Raw genomic sequence first — 16,513 nt, 5'->3', positions numbered from 1 at the left:
GAAAGGGTGAAGGAAGTTGGGGAGGTGGGTGAATGCTTAGCAGGGGAGGTGTGTGGGAGGAGGTAGAGGTGAGAGATGGAGTAGAGAGGAAGGGAAGTGTGGGGAGAGGCAGAGGAAGAGAGAGATGGGATAGATAGGGGAAGTTGGGGGATGGTAGAGGAGGAGAGAATAAGAGAGGAGATTTTGTTGATAATGTTTGGGTTTTGATGGATGTAGGTAGAGGTTGGAAAGAGGACAGAGGATAGAGGGCCACAGAGAAGCCAAGGGAGTAGAAGGTAGAAACCAGCAGCACTGAGATTCCTAGAAGATCCCTAAAGGGGACTTGGGTTTGGCAGAGAGAGGAAAGTGTAATGCATTTTCATGTACACATGATCCAGTGACACTGATAAACATTTTGGAATCTCACTTTCTATCTATTCCCATCCTCAAGTATTCTGAAGCAAATTCTAACATTACAACCTTCCTTTTTCTTTTTTTAAGATTTTATTTATTTCTTTGACACAGAGAGAGATCACAAGTAGGCAGAGAGGCAGGCGGCGGTTGGGGGGGAGAAGCGGGCTCCCTGCTGAGCAGAGAGCCCAATGCGGGGCTCGATCCCAGGACCCTGAGACCATGACCCAAGCTGAAGGTAGAGGCTTAACCCACTGAGGCACCCTGGAGCCCCTAACACTACATCCTTTCATTGCGAAATGGTTGTGTGTGGTTCTCTAACAGATGAGAATTTCCTTGACAGCCCAGAGGAATGTGCCATCTCAAGCCTGTGCCTCTCTCCCCAGATAGCAAAGCCATCGTGGATGGGAACCTGAAGCTCATCTTGGGCCTGGTGTGGACGCTGATCCTCCACTACTCCATTTCCATGCCCGTGTGGGAGGATGAAGGGGACGATGATGCCAAGAAGCAGACACCAAAGCAGAGGCTGCTGGGGTGGATTCAGAACAAGATCCCCTACTTGCCCATCACCAACTTTAACCAGAACTGGCAGGATGGCAAGGCTCTAGGGGCCTTAGTGGACAGCTGTGCTCCAGGTAAGTGTCCGAGGCTGCCTAAGCCTTCTCTTCAGGATGGGGGTTTGTGGGCCTCAAACCTCTTGGCTTCCCATTGGAAAAGCTGAGTTTGCTGGAATTAGTGTATTCTCCTAGTTTTAGCCCACTATAAGAGCAAAGGGAACTAAAAATGGCTCTGTTTATCTTCTAGGTGTATCCATGGACTTTTTGAACATTGAGCTCAGTTATTTACCCAAATTCCCAATGAAGTTCTTGGAGCGGGCCTTGGTTTAGCTTTCAGATCCAAAGTCCCGCTTCTTCCCACAGTTAGTGCCGGGTTTCCCATTGACTTTAGCAGAAACACGTGGCTCTGTTAGTTGACTTGGCATGAAAATCCAAAAACTTCCATTGAGTGGAAAGTACCCATTTTTACCGACTGCTGGGTTGACCATGTATGGCTTTCTCTCCACCCTTTTCTTTCTGCGTTGCTATGAAATAGTGTTTGGTCAACATCCAGTTGGAGGTTTTCCCACCCTTTTCTGAGTGGTTGAGCGTACACCAACATAGTAGTTATCCTCCCTGGAGCATTTAGATTGATGGGTAGAGTTTGCTGGTACAGAGTCAAGAGAATAACCAGCCCGTCTTTATATGCACCACCAGAATTGTTTCTAATAAAAAATTTAATAATCATATTTTCCATTTATGAAAACTCCATATATATGCTGTTCATATTCATTTTTAGTAAGCTAGTCGTTCTTACCATGCTGTGAACAGAGCTGGCTGGTCTGTATTGGATAGGGAGGGAGGACGGACTCCAGGCCTCACTCTTCCTGTAAAGGCGCTCAGCTGGTGTTATCCAGAACGAAGTCAACAGCTCAGCCTTAGTTTCCTGGCACCTTCTTCCATTGCTTCCACCTACGGACACATTTTAAGATACCTCTTCACCAGTTTGAACCGGTGCATGTTTACTTCAGTCCTATACTTCTTGTGCTTACAAAGGTTTTTCAGATGATTCTGTGTTTGGGCTTTTGAGTGTGTGGATTTTTGAATTATACAGATGCTAGATAGTCTTTTTAGATGTATCTAGGAACTGGATTGTGATACTGTGACTTAGAATAAGAAATGGATATTGGGGTCTTTGTCCCTTTCTTGGCACAGAGCTCCAAAAACCCTTGGAATTTCTTAAGTGATAAGAGCCATGATAATGGTTTCTTTCAACCACACCTGAGTTTGTGTTAATGAGATGACTTTTGGACAGCCCCTAAGCATGGGATGGGGCCAGGAGAACCAACCATGTGATTAGAGGGTTTGAGCTTTTGGTCGCATCTCTTGATCTCCAGGGAAGGGATGGGCTGGAGGTTGAGTCAACCACAAACGGCCAGTGATTTAATCAATCCTTGTCTACTTCACCTAATGAAGCCTCCATAAAATTTCTCCAACTATAAATTTTGGGGAGCTTTCGTAAACACATGGAGTAAACACATGGAGTTGCGAGGAGAGTGGTACACGCTGAGATGGGGTGGATGCTCCATACCCCTTCTCCCATATCTTGCCATGGACATTTCTTTCATCTGGTTGTCCTTGAGTTGTATCCTATTATAATAAATTGGTAATCTAGCATTTAAACTGTTCTCCTGAGTTCTGTGAGCGACCCTAGTAAATGAGTTGAGGAAAGGTTGTGGGAACCTCCAATTTATAGCTGGTCTTTTAGAAGCCCAGGTGAGAACCTGGACTTGGAGTTGACCTCCGAAGTGGAGGATGGAGGTGCTGGACCTGAAGGTGAAGGACCTGAGCCCTTCACCTGCAGGATCTGACTCTGTCTCCATGTAGATAATGTCAGATTTGAGTTAGTTGTAGGCTATCCAGCTGGGGTGGTAGGAGGAAAAAAAAAAAAATTCCTGCAAAAAGGCACCAGGCCCAAGGAGTTTTACAGACTTTTTTTTTTTTTTTTTAATATCTACCACACCTTAAAGGAATGGGTAATCTCTCTGTTAATGCAAGAAAATAACGGCCTGAAAGAGAAGTCTCAGCTTAGTCTTCAGAATAGTTTGGCGTACTCCTATCTGTGATACTTTTTGCCCTTAAGGTATCTAATTGACTGTGATTTTTGGAAGAAATTGTTCTCTGAATTAAGATACCCAGGGGGTTTAACTTAAGCACGGGGCTTCCTTTAATCTCTTCTGTCAGCTAATACTAATGGTATCTTTTGTGTTACATTAACAGGTCTGTGCCCAGACTGGGAATCGTGGGATCCACGAAAGCCTGTGGATAATGCACGGGAAGCTATGCAGCAAGCAGACGACTGGCTGGGGGTCCCACAGGTAGGCATACAAGCAGCTCCATGTGCCCGGAGGCTATTTCCATCCTGGTTGTTCGGGCACTCTATGGATGCCTGTTTGGGTCTGGCAGGCGGTCTCACCTCCTCCGCATGAGCCTTCAAAGAGTACTGCCTCTGGCACGCTCCCGTCTTCCTCAGTTTACCCATGATAATAGGTCCTCATTGTCTTGGGTGCTTGTAGATTGTTCAAAAATCTTCATATCGCTCTTTGTCACATGTGGCAAATTTTATAGTATTTTTGCTCCAAAGATCTTAAAGACTATCTTGGGACACCAGACTGCAAATGTAGACTTTAATGATTGGGTTGTACTGTAGGAATAGCCAATATTTGACCACTTTTTCCATATTTAAAAAGTCTTTTTTTAAAAAAATCTGATCTCTTAGGGGAAGTCACAGGACTTAGAACTTTGAAAAAAATTTAAACCGGGATAACCTACCATTATTGGAAATTGTGGAAAAATTTGTATTGCTCATAATCCTATCACAGGAACATAACAGGAGAACTTGGGAGATTGAGCAACTCTTGGATACCTTCAGCAGTAGCCACATTGTTTAATTGAGGTGCCGTCTTCCAGGGTTTTCCAAGGAAGCTAAAAAACTCCCCGAGACTCCCGTGTTTGAAGCCCTGGTCAAGAGCAGTTGTAGGGAGCCATTGCCATGGATGGATGACCTCACCCCAGGTCACATGATGGTCTAAGTTGGTGTTCAGAGCGGAGTTCCATGTCTTTTGTAATAGGATCCCTCGGGAGGGAGAAAAGCTTTCCTGTATTTCTTTGGTTTGGTTTTGACATCATGTCTCCGCTTCATGGCCCATTTCTTCACTCTTCCATCCTTAGTAAGTGGTGTGGTATGTTTTTCATCTCCTCTTAAACCTAAAACCATCTCCTTTTGACGTTCGTGTGATGTTGGCACTGTATAGTTGTTGAAGGAGCTTTCTGGAAGAAATATCAAATCAACGCACATCTTACATTTCATGGAATGGGTGAAGGCAACTGTTCAAACCCAAGTAGCTGTTTTGTAGTTGAAGGCTAACTACCAGAATGTTCTCTGGCAGTTTGTTTTGTTCTGTTTTCCTGTTTGGTGAGGGAAGCAGGGTATAGAAGTTGTTCCTCTGCATTTGGTTAACCTGGTTCATGAGACAGGGCCTTCTTTTGGGTCTGAGGGGTAGCGCTTAGCTCCTCAGCACCCTAGTTGGGGGCAGAGGGATGTTTTGGTGACTGTTTAGGGCTGGGTCAGGTGGTGGACCTGAGGCTGATGCCTCTGGGGGGGCCACCTGTCCAGCATGAGCATAATCTTGCTCCTAGGCTACATTCAGGAGAAATTAATTCCTCCCTATTTCTTTGGACAGCTCATAATGTCCTGAAACCCATTTTAGTCAGCTCAGGCTGCTGTTTGACAAAATACGGTAGACTGGATGGTGTAAACAGCAGGGGCTTATTTCACGTACCTGGAAGCTGGAAGGCAAAGAGCAGGGTGCAAGCAGATTCAGTGTTTGGTGAGGAGGGCCCTCTTGGTGACTTGCAGACCTCTGGCTTCTTGCTGTGTCCTCACATGGCCAGACAGAGAGGTCTGCTCTTTCCTTCCCTTCTCATGAGGGCACTAATCCCATCATGGGGGCTCCATCCTCCTGACCTCATCTAAACCTACTCACCTCCCCAAGGCCGAGCTTGCTAATCCCATCATCCTGGAGGTTAGGGTTTAGGCATAAGAGCTTTCGGAGGGGGCGTCTGGGTGGCTCAGGGGGTTAAAGCCTCTGCTTTCATCTCAGGTCATGATCTCAGGGTCCTGGGATCAAGTCCCACATTAGGCTCTCTGCTCAGCGGGGAGCCTGCTTCCTCCTCTCTCTGCCGGCCTCTCTGCCTACTTGTGATCTGTCTCTGTCAAAGAAAGAAATAAAATCTTTTAAAAAAAAAAAAAGAGCTTTGGGAAGATACAAACATCCAAGTCTGTAACAAGACCGCAAGTTTAATATGTTGCCAGGTTGTCTATGTTTTTATGACTATTTTTTATTAGTAACAGAGTTAATAGAGATGGAGGCAATGAAAAGATGAACAGGGGAAAAGGACAATTTATGTGCTTTTCCAATGCTCCAATCTGATGTGTATTTGTTTCTTCTCATGTGATATAGCTTACCCCTTTTGGAAAGTTTCTCTGGGGGATGAGTGAGTTTTTTTCCCAGGGAAGGGTGTGCACCTCTGGAAATTACATGTAGAATTGTCTGGAGGGGGTCTTCAGCTTCCAAAAGGAAGAGCGACACCTCTAAAAGGTTAAAAACACTGACGTTAGCATGTTGTTTTAATGTAATTTCACTTAATTTAGAGCTTGACTCAGTTTCTTCAATTTGTAGTGGTTGGCCTAAGACACATTTGCAAATCCTTGACAGTTACCAGTGAGTTGTTCTGGACGTTCACCTACCATGCTTTATTCTAGGTCATCACTCCTGAAGAAATTATTCATCCAGATGTGGACGAGCACTCGGTGATGACTTACCTGTCCCAGTTCCCCAAAGCCAAGCTCAAGCCCGGGGCTCCTCTTAAACCCAAACTCAACCCGAAGAAAGCCAGGGCCTATGGCCGAGGTAAGCACTGGTCTTGGTTGGGTTTGAGCCTTGTCCTTTAGTCTTAGACATGGTTTTGTGGCTTCAGGGGGAAGATTCTTAGCAGCCAGAGAGAAAATAGGCCTGATCTTTGAGACCCCCAGCAGGCCTCCTTTATCAGCTGTTTTTTAGTTCAAGGTTTTTTTGTTTTGTTTTGTTTATTTTTTAAGATATTATTTATTTATTTGACAGAGGGAGACAGCGAGAGAGGGAACACAGCACGGGGAGTGGGAGAGGGAGAAGCAGGCTTCCTGCTGAGCAGGGAGCTAAATGTGGGGGCTTGATCCCAGGACTCTGGGATCATGACCCAAGTTGAAGGCAGATGCTTAATGACTGAGCCACCCAGGTGCCCCAGGGTCCATTTGTTTGTGACTAACATTGCTGCTGCATGAGTCTAGACTCTGAGAAACGCTGCGCTTTAACCCGATGGAGAGCGAGGAGTTTGTAGCATTGTGATTTTAATGCAGTAACCCGGGTTGAGGAGAGGATTATTTTTTCCCACTTTTCAGTTGAGGAATCAGAGGCCCAATCCACTGGAGGTGGGGGTGCTTACCCCAGATCTCCACTGTCAGTGATGGGAGTGGACCAGAGCCTGCGTCATGTGGCTACTGATTCCTTTCTGCTTTGGTCATGCTCCTGCTGCTTCAGGGGTTCACATGGGGAGGGAGCTCTTGGGACCTCCACACACTTCCTTGTTGAGATGTCCTGTTTATGATCACCAAGGCTGCCACGGGGCACTGTTCTGTTCAGAACGTTATGGTGGGTTGAGGCATGCTGAGGCTTTATGGTGTCATGGTTGGCACCTGGCTTCAAGCGCTCCAGCTTTTTTTTAAGGTTTTATTTATTTATTTGACGGAGAGAGAGAGAGAGAGATCACAGTAGGCAGAGAGGCAGGCAGAGAGAGAGAAGGAAGCAGGCTCCCTGCTGAGCAGAGAGCCCGATGTACAGCTCGATCCCAGGACCCTGAGATCATGACTTGAGCTGGAGGCAGAGGCTTAACCCACTGAGCCACCCAGGTGCCCCGCACACCAGCTTTTTAAAGAACAATTTTTAAAGAACAGTTGCATTTCAGCCCAGTGTGGTTTCTGGTAAAGAGGAGCATAGTGAGATACAGTTGATTCCCTTTTTTATGGAGAAGGGAAGGAATGCATTCTCTTTCTTAATTTTTGTAACCACAGCTGGGATGACATTTAGAGACACAAAACATCTTGTATCTCCTCTGCTAGACTCTGTGATGCTAACCATTCTAACATAACAGTTTTCTTTAGCCCTTCTCGTGTGTGTGTGTGTGTGTGTGTGTGTGGTTGTTGAATTCTTTGAAAATCAGTGCGGGCACCATGACGGTACATCAGCAGACCTCTCCTAAAAGTAGGGTAGCCTCTTGCCTAACCACAATATTCATGATCACACATACGAAAATTAACAGTTTCATACCAGCTAATATCCAGTTTATATGAACATTTCACTCTTGTCCTAAAATCATCTTTTATAGAGTTTGTGGTTTTATAAACCGGGATCTGATTAAGGTTCATCTGAGTGCTCCGATGATGCTGCTGAGGGCATCTGAGTGGCTTTGTGGGTTAAGCGTCGGACTCTTGGTTTTGGCTCAGGTCTCCACCTCGCAGTTGTGGGATTGAGCCCCTCATTCTCTCCCTCTCATTCTCTCTCTGTCTTTCAATAAATAAAATCTTAAAAAAAAATTCTCATATTATATTTGTTGTTTCTTTAGACTCTTGTAATCTGGAATGATTTCCCTGAAAAAAAAGATTTTGTTCCTAAAGATTTTTTTTATTTATTTTTAGGGAGGTGGGGAGGGACAGAGGGAGAGGGAGAGAGAGAGTCTTAAGCAGGATCCACACTGAGCAAGCAGCCGGATGCAGGGGCCAGTCTCAACGACCCTGAGATCACCACCTGAGCCGAAACCAAGAATTGGACACTTAATCAACTGTACCACCCAGGCGCCCCTGCCCGCAATTCTTTTTTTAAATAATACTGACTTTCTGAAGGGTTCAGAAACATGTCATGTAACAGGATATCCCATACACATTGCCTTTGAAGGTAGCATTTCCCCACCAGGGCAGTGGTGCTGTGTGTGTTTCTCAGTCTTAGTAGTCAGGGTCTTTTCATCTGTCTTTTTAGCATGATTTAGAACAGCGGAGACAGCCTGATAGTTCTGGAACAATCCCGTTTGAGGTTCCTTTGGGCATGGAGGTGGTGCTTCCGGGCAATTGTTTCTGTGTGGGGCCTGGGGACGTTGTTGGAGGCCCTCTCCTGAGGAGCATTCCCTGGAAGGTTGGCGCGTCCATGCTTGCTTTAAACCTGCCTACTCTGAGCCAAAGGTCATGGTTAGAGTAAGCAATCTCGGATTTTTCAAGGTTATGCTTCCTTCATGGCAAAAAGCTTCAAACAGCTGGGGCACCTGGGTGTCTCAGTTGATTAAGCATCTGCCTTCTGCTCAGTTCGTGATCTTAGGGTCCTGGGGTTGCGCCCCATGTGGGGGGTGGGAGGGGTGCTGGTCCTTGCTCAGTGGGAATCCCCTCTCCCTCTGTCCCTCCCCTGCCTTGTTCTCTCTCTCTCTCTCTCTCTCACAAATAAATAAATCTTAAAAAAAAAAAAGCTTCGAATAGCCAAATAAACCTCTTGTCGACAAAACCTCTCGTCCACAAAACTGGTTAGGTGGATCAAATCTCATCGAGGCATAAAATGCTTATTTGCAGTCATCTTATCACTGGCTGTCCGGCTTCCCCATTGTTAATGTGAAACGGTTTCCTTTCACGATGCTGTTTTCTAGAAAATGACTGTTTGCTACAGTCAGGAATGTGGCTGGTCATTGCCGTTTCCTTCATCTGCCTTTTTTTTTTTTTTTTTTTTAAAGCTTTTATTTTTAAGTCATTTCTACACCCCAACATGAGGCCTGAACTTAAAACCCTAAGATCAAGAGTCACATGCTTCAGTGACTGAGCCAGCCAGGTGCCCCTCATCTGTCTTTTTTCTTTTTTTTTTAAGTGTTGTGTCCTTGTGGAGGAAACACACCTTAAAAAAAAAAAAAATACGCACTCCATATGTATGTATGCATAGGTACATTTTTTTTTTTTTTTGCTGTGGTAAAATATACGTAACACATTTCCTATTTTAACCATTTTAAAATGTACCACTTAGTGACATTAAGTACATTCACTGTGTCATGTGGCCATCACCGTCATCCACCTCCAGAACTTTTTTATCTTCCCAAACAGAAACTCAAATCCCATCACACCGTAGCCTTCCCTCCCCCCGCTCCCCCAGCCCCGGGCCACCATCATTCTATTTCCTGTCTCTCTGAATTTGCCTACTCCAGGTACCCCACATAAGTGGAATCCTACACTGTTTGTACTTTTGTATCTGGCCTACTTGACTTAGCGTAATGTTTTCAGCGTTCATCCATGTTGTGGCATGTGTCAGAATTTTGTTCCTTTTTAAAGCCAAATGGTACACATCAATGCGTGGATATACCAAGTCTTGCCCATCCATTCTTCGTCAGTAGACTTTGGGATGGCTCCTACCTTCTAGCTCCTGTGGGTAGTGCTGCTGCGATCGTGATAAGCAAGTAGCTGAATCCCTGCTTTCAGTTTTTTGTGTCTACACCTGGAAGGGATTTTGCTGGATTATATGGTAATTCTGTGTCTGTTTCTCTCTCTCTCTCTTTGTTTCTGAGAGAGAGAATGAGTATGAGTGGAGGAGGGCTGTGTTGGCGAGGAGGGGGCAGAGAGAGAGGCTCCATGAGAGAGGTTCCCAAACAGGCTCCATGCCCTGCGTGGAACCGGACATGGGGCTCGATCTCACAACCCTGAGATCATCATCTGAACCAAAATCAAGAGCCAAATGCTTAACCTACAGAGCCATCCAGGTGCCCCTTTTTTCTTCTTAAGTAGGAGGATCAAGTGTCATTTTAGGCCACTGGGCCACCCATGAAGCTACATAGGTAGGGCCTTATGATAATGTCTTTGTCCTGTGGTGAACCTGAGGGCAGGGGCAGTTTTCTGTCTCTCGTGTGGCCACAGTTGCTTCATTTTTGTCAACTGAACCAAAGAGCATAGAGCACACCTCATCCTCTAGTTTCTGAAAGGATTGAGAGGTTTTCTTCATTTTATCTTTTGGACGGCGGCCAGATTACAGTTAGCGGCTGGTTGGCACTTAACAGATCTGCTTTCTGAGACCCGTTCCCTGAAAGGATCCGGAGGGCTGGAGTGAGGCAGACCTACAGCCACAAGCAGATCCTTGTCGGGGGCTCGCTTGCAGGTGAGGTGTGTTGAAAGCATGCCTCTGTGAGCTAAGCAGAAACCTTTCCTAAAACCCATGTTCTGTGAAGCATTCACTGCAGAGCCCGCCATCCGCACCCTTCCTTGTGAGGGGTCCTAGGGAATAGGAACACTGAATATTTGATGGTTTTAAGGAATTATTAATTTTTTTTGATGTGGATATTCTAGAAACATCTCTTAAAGATATATGGTGAATGATTATAGGTTAAAGATAGGAGGTCTGTGGGCACCTGGGTGGCTCAGTCAGTTGAGGGTCTAACTCTTGCTTTCAGCGCAGGTGGTTATCTCAGGGTCATGAGATGGAGCCCCGCATCAGGCTCCAGGATCAGCAGGGAGTCTGCTTAAAGATTCTCTTCCCCTGCCCCTCCCCCCATCCTCTAAAATAAATCTTTAAAAAATAAAGATGTGAGGTCTAGGCTTTGTACCAAAAATAGTACAGGAGGAGGGAAGAGGTTGGGGTGAAGATGTAAAGCAGGACTGGCCATGAGTTGTGGCGTCGAGTTGATAGGTACCCGGGGCTTCAGTAGACCCTTCTCTGTGTCTGTATAGTGGAGTGAGAGCATGGGAGTGAGGGAGTGCACATGCGCAGAAGTGGGGGCAGGGGGTCAGAGGGAGAAGCAGACTGCCCATGGGCAGGGAGCCCTGCCATATGTGGGGCTTGATCCCAGGCCCCTGAGATCATGACCTGAGCTGAAGACGGACGCTGAACCAACTGAGCCCCCAGGCACCACCACCCCACACCCACCCCATGAAAATAACTTTTAAAATAGGACTCCTTGAACTTCTTCTTCTGGGATGATAGAGTAGAAATACTTTTCCTAATTGCCTCTGCTGAGTACAAAATTCCTGGGCATTTTATATAAGATAAACATAAGGAGACTCTGAAAGGGAATAGGAGAAATGGGTTCCAGATCTCAGGCTGACAAAGTAGTGAGTTCCCTGGGCTTACCCCCCCCCCCCGTGTATATGACTGGGTATGGGGAAGCCACGTACCTGAAACACAAAAGGCAAAAACAAACTCCTGCTCTCTCTGGCCAGAGGGACAGGAAAGGGCAGCCTCGCAGGACAGAAGCCTGTGAGACACTAACTGCTCTTCTATAGCCAAGCATCCCAGGAAAAACTGTGACCTCTCAGCCCCCACTTAGACCAGTAAGAGCCAGGTGGGGAGCCTAGACTCTGAGCACAGTCTAGCGGTAAGGAGATGTCAGTAGATGATATCGGTAGCAATGAGGTGCTCCTTCCTACCCCTTCCAACCACAGATGGAGGCCCAGTGGGGAGCTGCATCTCCCACTTCCACCTGCCAGTAATGAGGAGCCCCCCTCATTTCGAGTGTCAGTGGAGGTTGAATAGGGAACCTGGACTTCCTCCCCGTAATGACACTAACAAGGCATGCCCTCTCCCTTCCCCTGATGTATCAGCATTATAAAAGGCATCTAAAACAGAACATTTAAATAAAACCCAGGTTTTATAACATAACATAATACCCAGTTTTTAAAATAAATCACTCATCCCACCAAGAACCAGGAAGATCTCAAACTGAATGAAAAAGGCAGTCCATTGATGCCAACGCTGAGATGATACAACTGTTAGAATTATTTGATAAAGATTTAGTGCGGCTGTTATAAAAAGACTTCAACAAGCGCTTACAACTCTATGTCAAGCAAGCAAAAAATTGAAAAGCTCAGCAAGGACATAGACTGTCTCAGCAAAGAAATAGAAGATATAAAGAAACACCAAATGAAGCTTTTAGAACTGAAAAATGAACTAACTCAAAAAAAAAAAAAAAAAACCTCAGGGGATTAGTTCCATAGTAGAATGGAAGGACAGAGAAAGAATCCATGACCTGGACAAAAAGAGAATAAGAATTGCCCAATCTGGGGACGCCTGGGTGGCGCAGTTGGTTGGACGACTGCCTCCGGCTCAGGGCGTGATCCTGGAGTCCCGGGATCGAGTCCCACATCAGGCTCCCAGCTCCATGAGGAGTCTGCTTCGCTCTCTGACCTTCTCCTCGCTCGTGCTCTCTCTCACTGTCTCTCTCTCTCAAATAAATAAAATAGAAAAAAAAAAAATTAAAAAAAAAAAAAAAAGAATTGCCCAATCTGAATGACAGAGCAAGTGGACTGAAAAACAAAGAAACAAGCAAAGTCTCAGGGACTTACGGGACAATAACAAAACATCTAACATTCATGTCACAGGGGACCCAGAAGAGAGGAAAAAGAGGGCGGGGCTGAAAACTCCCAAAGAAATAATGGCTGAAAACTTCCAAATTTGGCAGAGAACTTCCACATTTGGCAAAAGACATAAACTTACAGAATCAAGAAGCTGAGCTAAACCCAAACAGGACAAAACCCCTACCTACCCACTGCCACCAATAAATAAATAATCCACACCACGCTACATCTTAGACAGCAGGGGAACAAGGAAAAAAGGAATCTTTGAATTATAGGAAGAAAGAACATGGTATAAAAAAAATATAGGTATAACAACCATAGATGTTTTGTAAAAAAAAAAACCACAAACTTCCAAAACTCAGCCAAGATGAAATGGATAACCTGAGTGGCCCTGAAACCATTAAAGGATCAAGTTTATAGTTTAGAAGCCCTTGGAAAAGAAATCTCCAGGCCCTGGTGGTTTTACTGGAGAATTTTAGCAAACATTTAGAGAAGAATTAACACTAATTCTATGCAATCTCTTCCAGAACGTATGAGGAGGGAACACTTTCCAGTTCATTTTATTTTTTTATTTTATTATTTTTTTCCAGTTCATTTTATGAAGCCAGTGTTGCTCTAAATATCAGAGAAAGGTGATCCCCCCCCCAAAAAAAGCTACAGATCAATATCCCTTGTGAATATAGATACAAAACTATAGGGGCATGTGGTGGGTTTATTCAGTAGAGCATGCAACTGTTGATCTTGGAGTTATAAGTTGGAGCCTCATGTTGGGTGTAGAGATTACTCAGAATCTTAAAAAATTTAAAAATAAAGCATACAACAGAACAGTTACAAATAGAGTTTAGCAATATATGAAAATAATTCTTCATCATGACCAAGCAGAGTTTATTCCATGAATGCAAGACTGGCACACTATTGGAAAATCAGTGAAAACAACCTACTACCTTAACAGGCTAAAAAAGGAAAATCACACGATCACATCAATTGGTACAGAAAAAGCATCTGACCAGATTTAACAGGCATCCATGATAAGAACTCAGAAAAGGGGAACTAGAGAAGAACTTCTTCAATTTGATCCAGAGTAGCTACCACAAGTCAACATCTACCATGATAATTAATGGCAAAAGACTGAGTGTGCCCCCTTAAGAGTGGGACTAGGACAAGGATGTCCATGCTTAACCACCATTCAACAACATGATGCAAGTTTTAGTGAGTGCAGTCAGGCAAGCGAAGGAAATAAAAGACACACATATTGGAAAGTGAGAAATAAAGCTGTCCCTGTTTATAGATGACTTGATTGTGTGTGTAGGAATTCCTGAAGAATCTATAACAAAAGAAGATCAAATACAACAAAGCCCCAAAACTCTCCTTGAATAAGTAAATTCAGCAAGGTCTCAGGTTATAAAGTTGGCGTACAAAAATCAGTTGTACTTCTGTATGCTCTGATGTCTGTCATAAAGGCTTACCACAATGAACATGAGGACATCAAAATTCAAAAATCCCATATCATTGACAGTCAGTCAGAAGATTGAGAAATAGGTGTAAATGTAATAAAATGTGTAAGATTTTTTATGCTGAAAACTACAAAAAACACAAGATACCAAAGAAAAGACGTACATAAATGAAGAGACATACTGTTTTTATAGATTGAAAAAGTATGAGAGTAAAGTGGCAGTTTTCCCCAAATTGTCATTTAGGTTTAGCATAGTTTCTATTAAAATTCCAGCCAGAGTCTTCACAGATATAGAAAAGATTATTATTTGAAGCATATATGGCAAAAAATAAAATCAGTCAATCAATCAGTCATATATGGCAAGGCAAAGAAACTACAGTAGGGAAAGTGATTTTTTGAAAAAGAAGAAAAATGTGGGAGGAGTCAGTGTACCTGAGTTCAGGACTCATCAAGGCATACCAATTAAGACCATGTGATATTGGTAGAAAGATAGACACAAGGATCAATGGAACAGAATCCAGAACTGTTTGCAGCTGTGCAAACTGATCATTAGTAGAGGTGCAAAAGCTGTTCAGTGGGGGGAAAGAGAGCCTTTTCCATGCATGGTTCCAGAGCAATTGGGCCAAGGAAAGAAAAAAAAAGGAAAAGAAACAGTAAGTTTCACACCTTCTAGAAAAACTCACCCAAAGTGGACCATATCCTACTATAAACTTCCAGAAAATCAACAACAACATAGAAGACATACTTTGGGATCTAGGACGAGGCCAAGAGTTCTTTGATTTGACACCAAAGCGTGATCCCTAAAGGGAAAAATACAGTGTTGGTCTTCACCAAAATTAAGAACATAAAAAAATGTCATGAAGCATGGTCTGTCCCTCAGTGTGCCCCGAAGCATGGCCTGGCAGAGGGGGATTGGACTGCTTTCTCACAGTGAAGGTGTACTACTCGGCCACCTTGCTCTCTTGCAAGACAAGAGACCGCAGCCTTCACCCCTCAGGCCACCTGGACACCACCTCAAACGGAACTCAAAATCCTAGTGAGACAACGTTGAATTTCACTCTCTCAAACTTTTTAAAGCAATATAAAACTCTTTGTAGTTAAGAGGATGAAAAGACAAGCTTAAGACTGGGAGAAAATATTTGAGAGCCACTTTATCCAAAGAAGAACTAGTATCTAGAATATATAAGGAATGCTCAAAACTCAGGTAAAAAAAATCCAATTAGAAGATAGGCAAAAGATGCTAACAGGCATTTCCCGGAAGAGGGTATACAAATGGCAAAGAAGCACATGAAAAGATGGTCAGTGTTATTGGCCATGAGAAAAATACAAATTAAAATCACTACACATTTGGGGCGCCTGGGTGGCTTTCTCAGTTAAATGGCTGCCTTTGGCTCAGGTCATGATCCTGGGATCTTGCGATCAAATCCCACATAGGGTTCCCTGCTCAGCGGGGAGCCTGCTTCCCTTCCTCTTTCTCTGCCTGCTTGTGATCTCTGTCTGTCAAATAAATAAAATATTTTAAAAAAATAAAAGAACTAAATGTGCAACTACCATGCCACCCAGCAGTTGTACCCCCTGGAATTTATCCCAGAGGAATGAAATCTTGGGGTCAGACACAGCCTTGTACAGTAATGTTTATAGCAGCTTTATCAGTAATAGACAACTGGAAACAACCCAGATGTCCTTCAGTGGGTGAATGGTTAAACACATGGTGCTACATTCGTATCATGGAATATGCAATAAAAGAAAAACTATTGCTAGAGGCACCCATCTGGGTGAACCCTCCGAAAGATTATACTTAGTGGAAAAAACCAACTGAAAAGGTTGCATAATGTGATTCCATTTATGTAACATTCTAGAAGTGATAAAATTGTGGAGATAGAGAACAGATTAGGAGTTATTGGGGTAAGGAGAGGGTAGGGTGGGGAGGGAATATGTATGGCTATAGGGTAGCATGAGGGATCCCTGTGGTGATGGAAATGTTCTGTGTCCTGACGGTGTCAAGGCCAGGATCCTTGGGATACTGTACTAGGGTTTTGTACGAGGTAACCTTGGGGAACTGGATAAAGGATATTACTTCTTTCACTTGCATGTGAGTATCTCAAAATAATTCGCTCAGTCAGCTCAAAATGAATAGTGTAATTAAAAATATTGATCCAAGGCCATTTTTAAGCATTTCAAGTAATAGAAAATGGTCTTTAATGAAAAATGAGCCCTTCTCCCACACCTCATGCCTCCTTCCCCTGTGTTACCTCCCTTGGGGCAGACCCCACTGATGATTACTGTATCATTTTTCACAGTTTTATAAACTTCTGACTGAAGTGCTCTGAATATTCCAGAATCCGATATTGTTTAAATAACAAGGGCAGGAGTGCCAGGGTGGCTTAGTCAGTTAAGCAACTGACTCTTGATCTCAGCTTAGGTCTTGGTCTCAAGGTCGTGAGTTCAAGACCTGCACTGGGCTCTGTACTGGGTGTGGAGCCTACTTAAAAAAATTAAATTAAATAACAAGGACAAATTTAGGGCTCTCGACCTGTTCGATAATCCTGTCCCAGGTGTCCCTGTCTCCCACATGGCAGCTGCAGGGCTGGGTCCCTTCTCTCAGTTCTCTGAAGGAAACATGGTGAGTAATGGTCATTGTCAAGGCCCTGTGCAGCTTGTAATGTTCTTGTG

At 44.2% G+C, this 16,513-nt stretch overlaps 1 protein-coding gene across 3 annotated transcripts in view; it reads left to right on the top strand.

Moving 5' to 3' along the window:
- Positions 1 to 16,513, top strand: part of FLNB (filamin B) — a 146,821-nt gene that overhangs the window by 58,895 nt on the left and 71,413 nt on the right. For all 3 annotated transcript variants that reach the window (XM_044253309.1, XM_044253311.1, XM_044253310.1), the window contains exons 2-4: positions 777 to 1,025; positions 3,207 to 3,304; positions 5,752 to 5,899. In XM_044253309.1, the coding sequence (XP_044109244.1) occupies positions 777 to 1,025; positions 3,207 to 3,304; positions 5,752 to 5,899 (495 nt within the window). The remainder of the gene's footprint in view (positions 1 to 776; positions 1,026 to 3,206; positions 3,305 to 5,751; positions 5,900 to 16,513) is intronic.

The sequence above is a fragment of the Neovison vison genome, chromosome 6, assembly GCF_020171115.1.
Source record: "Neovison vison isolate M4711 chromosome 6, ASM_NN_V1, whole genome shotgun sequence".
Lineage (NCBI taxonomy): Eukaryota > Metazoa > Chordata > Mammalia > Carnivora > Mustelidae > Neogale > Neogale vison.
Note: the sequence above shows the minus strand (reverse complement) of the source record. Positions and strands in the feature narration are given on the sequence as shown.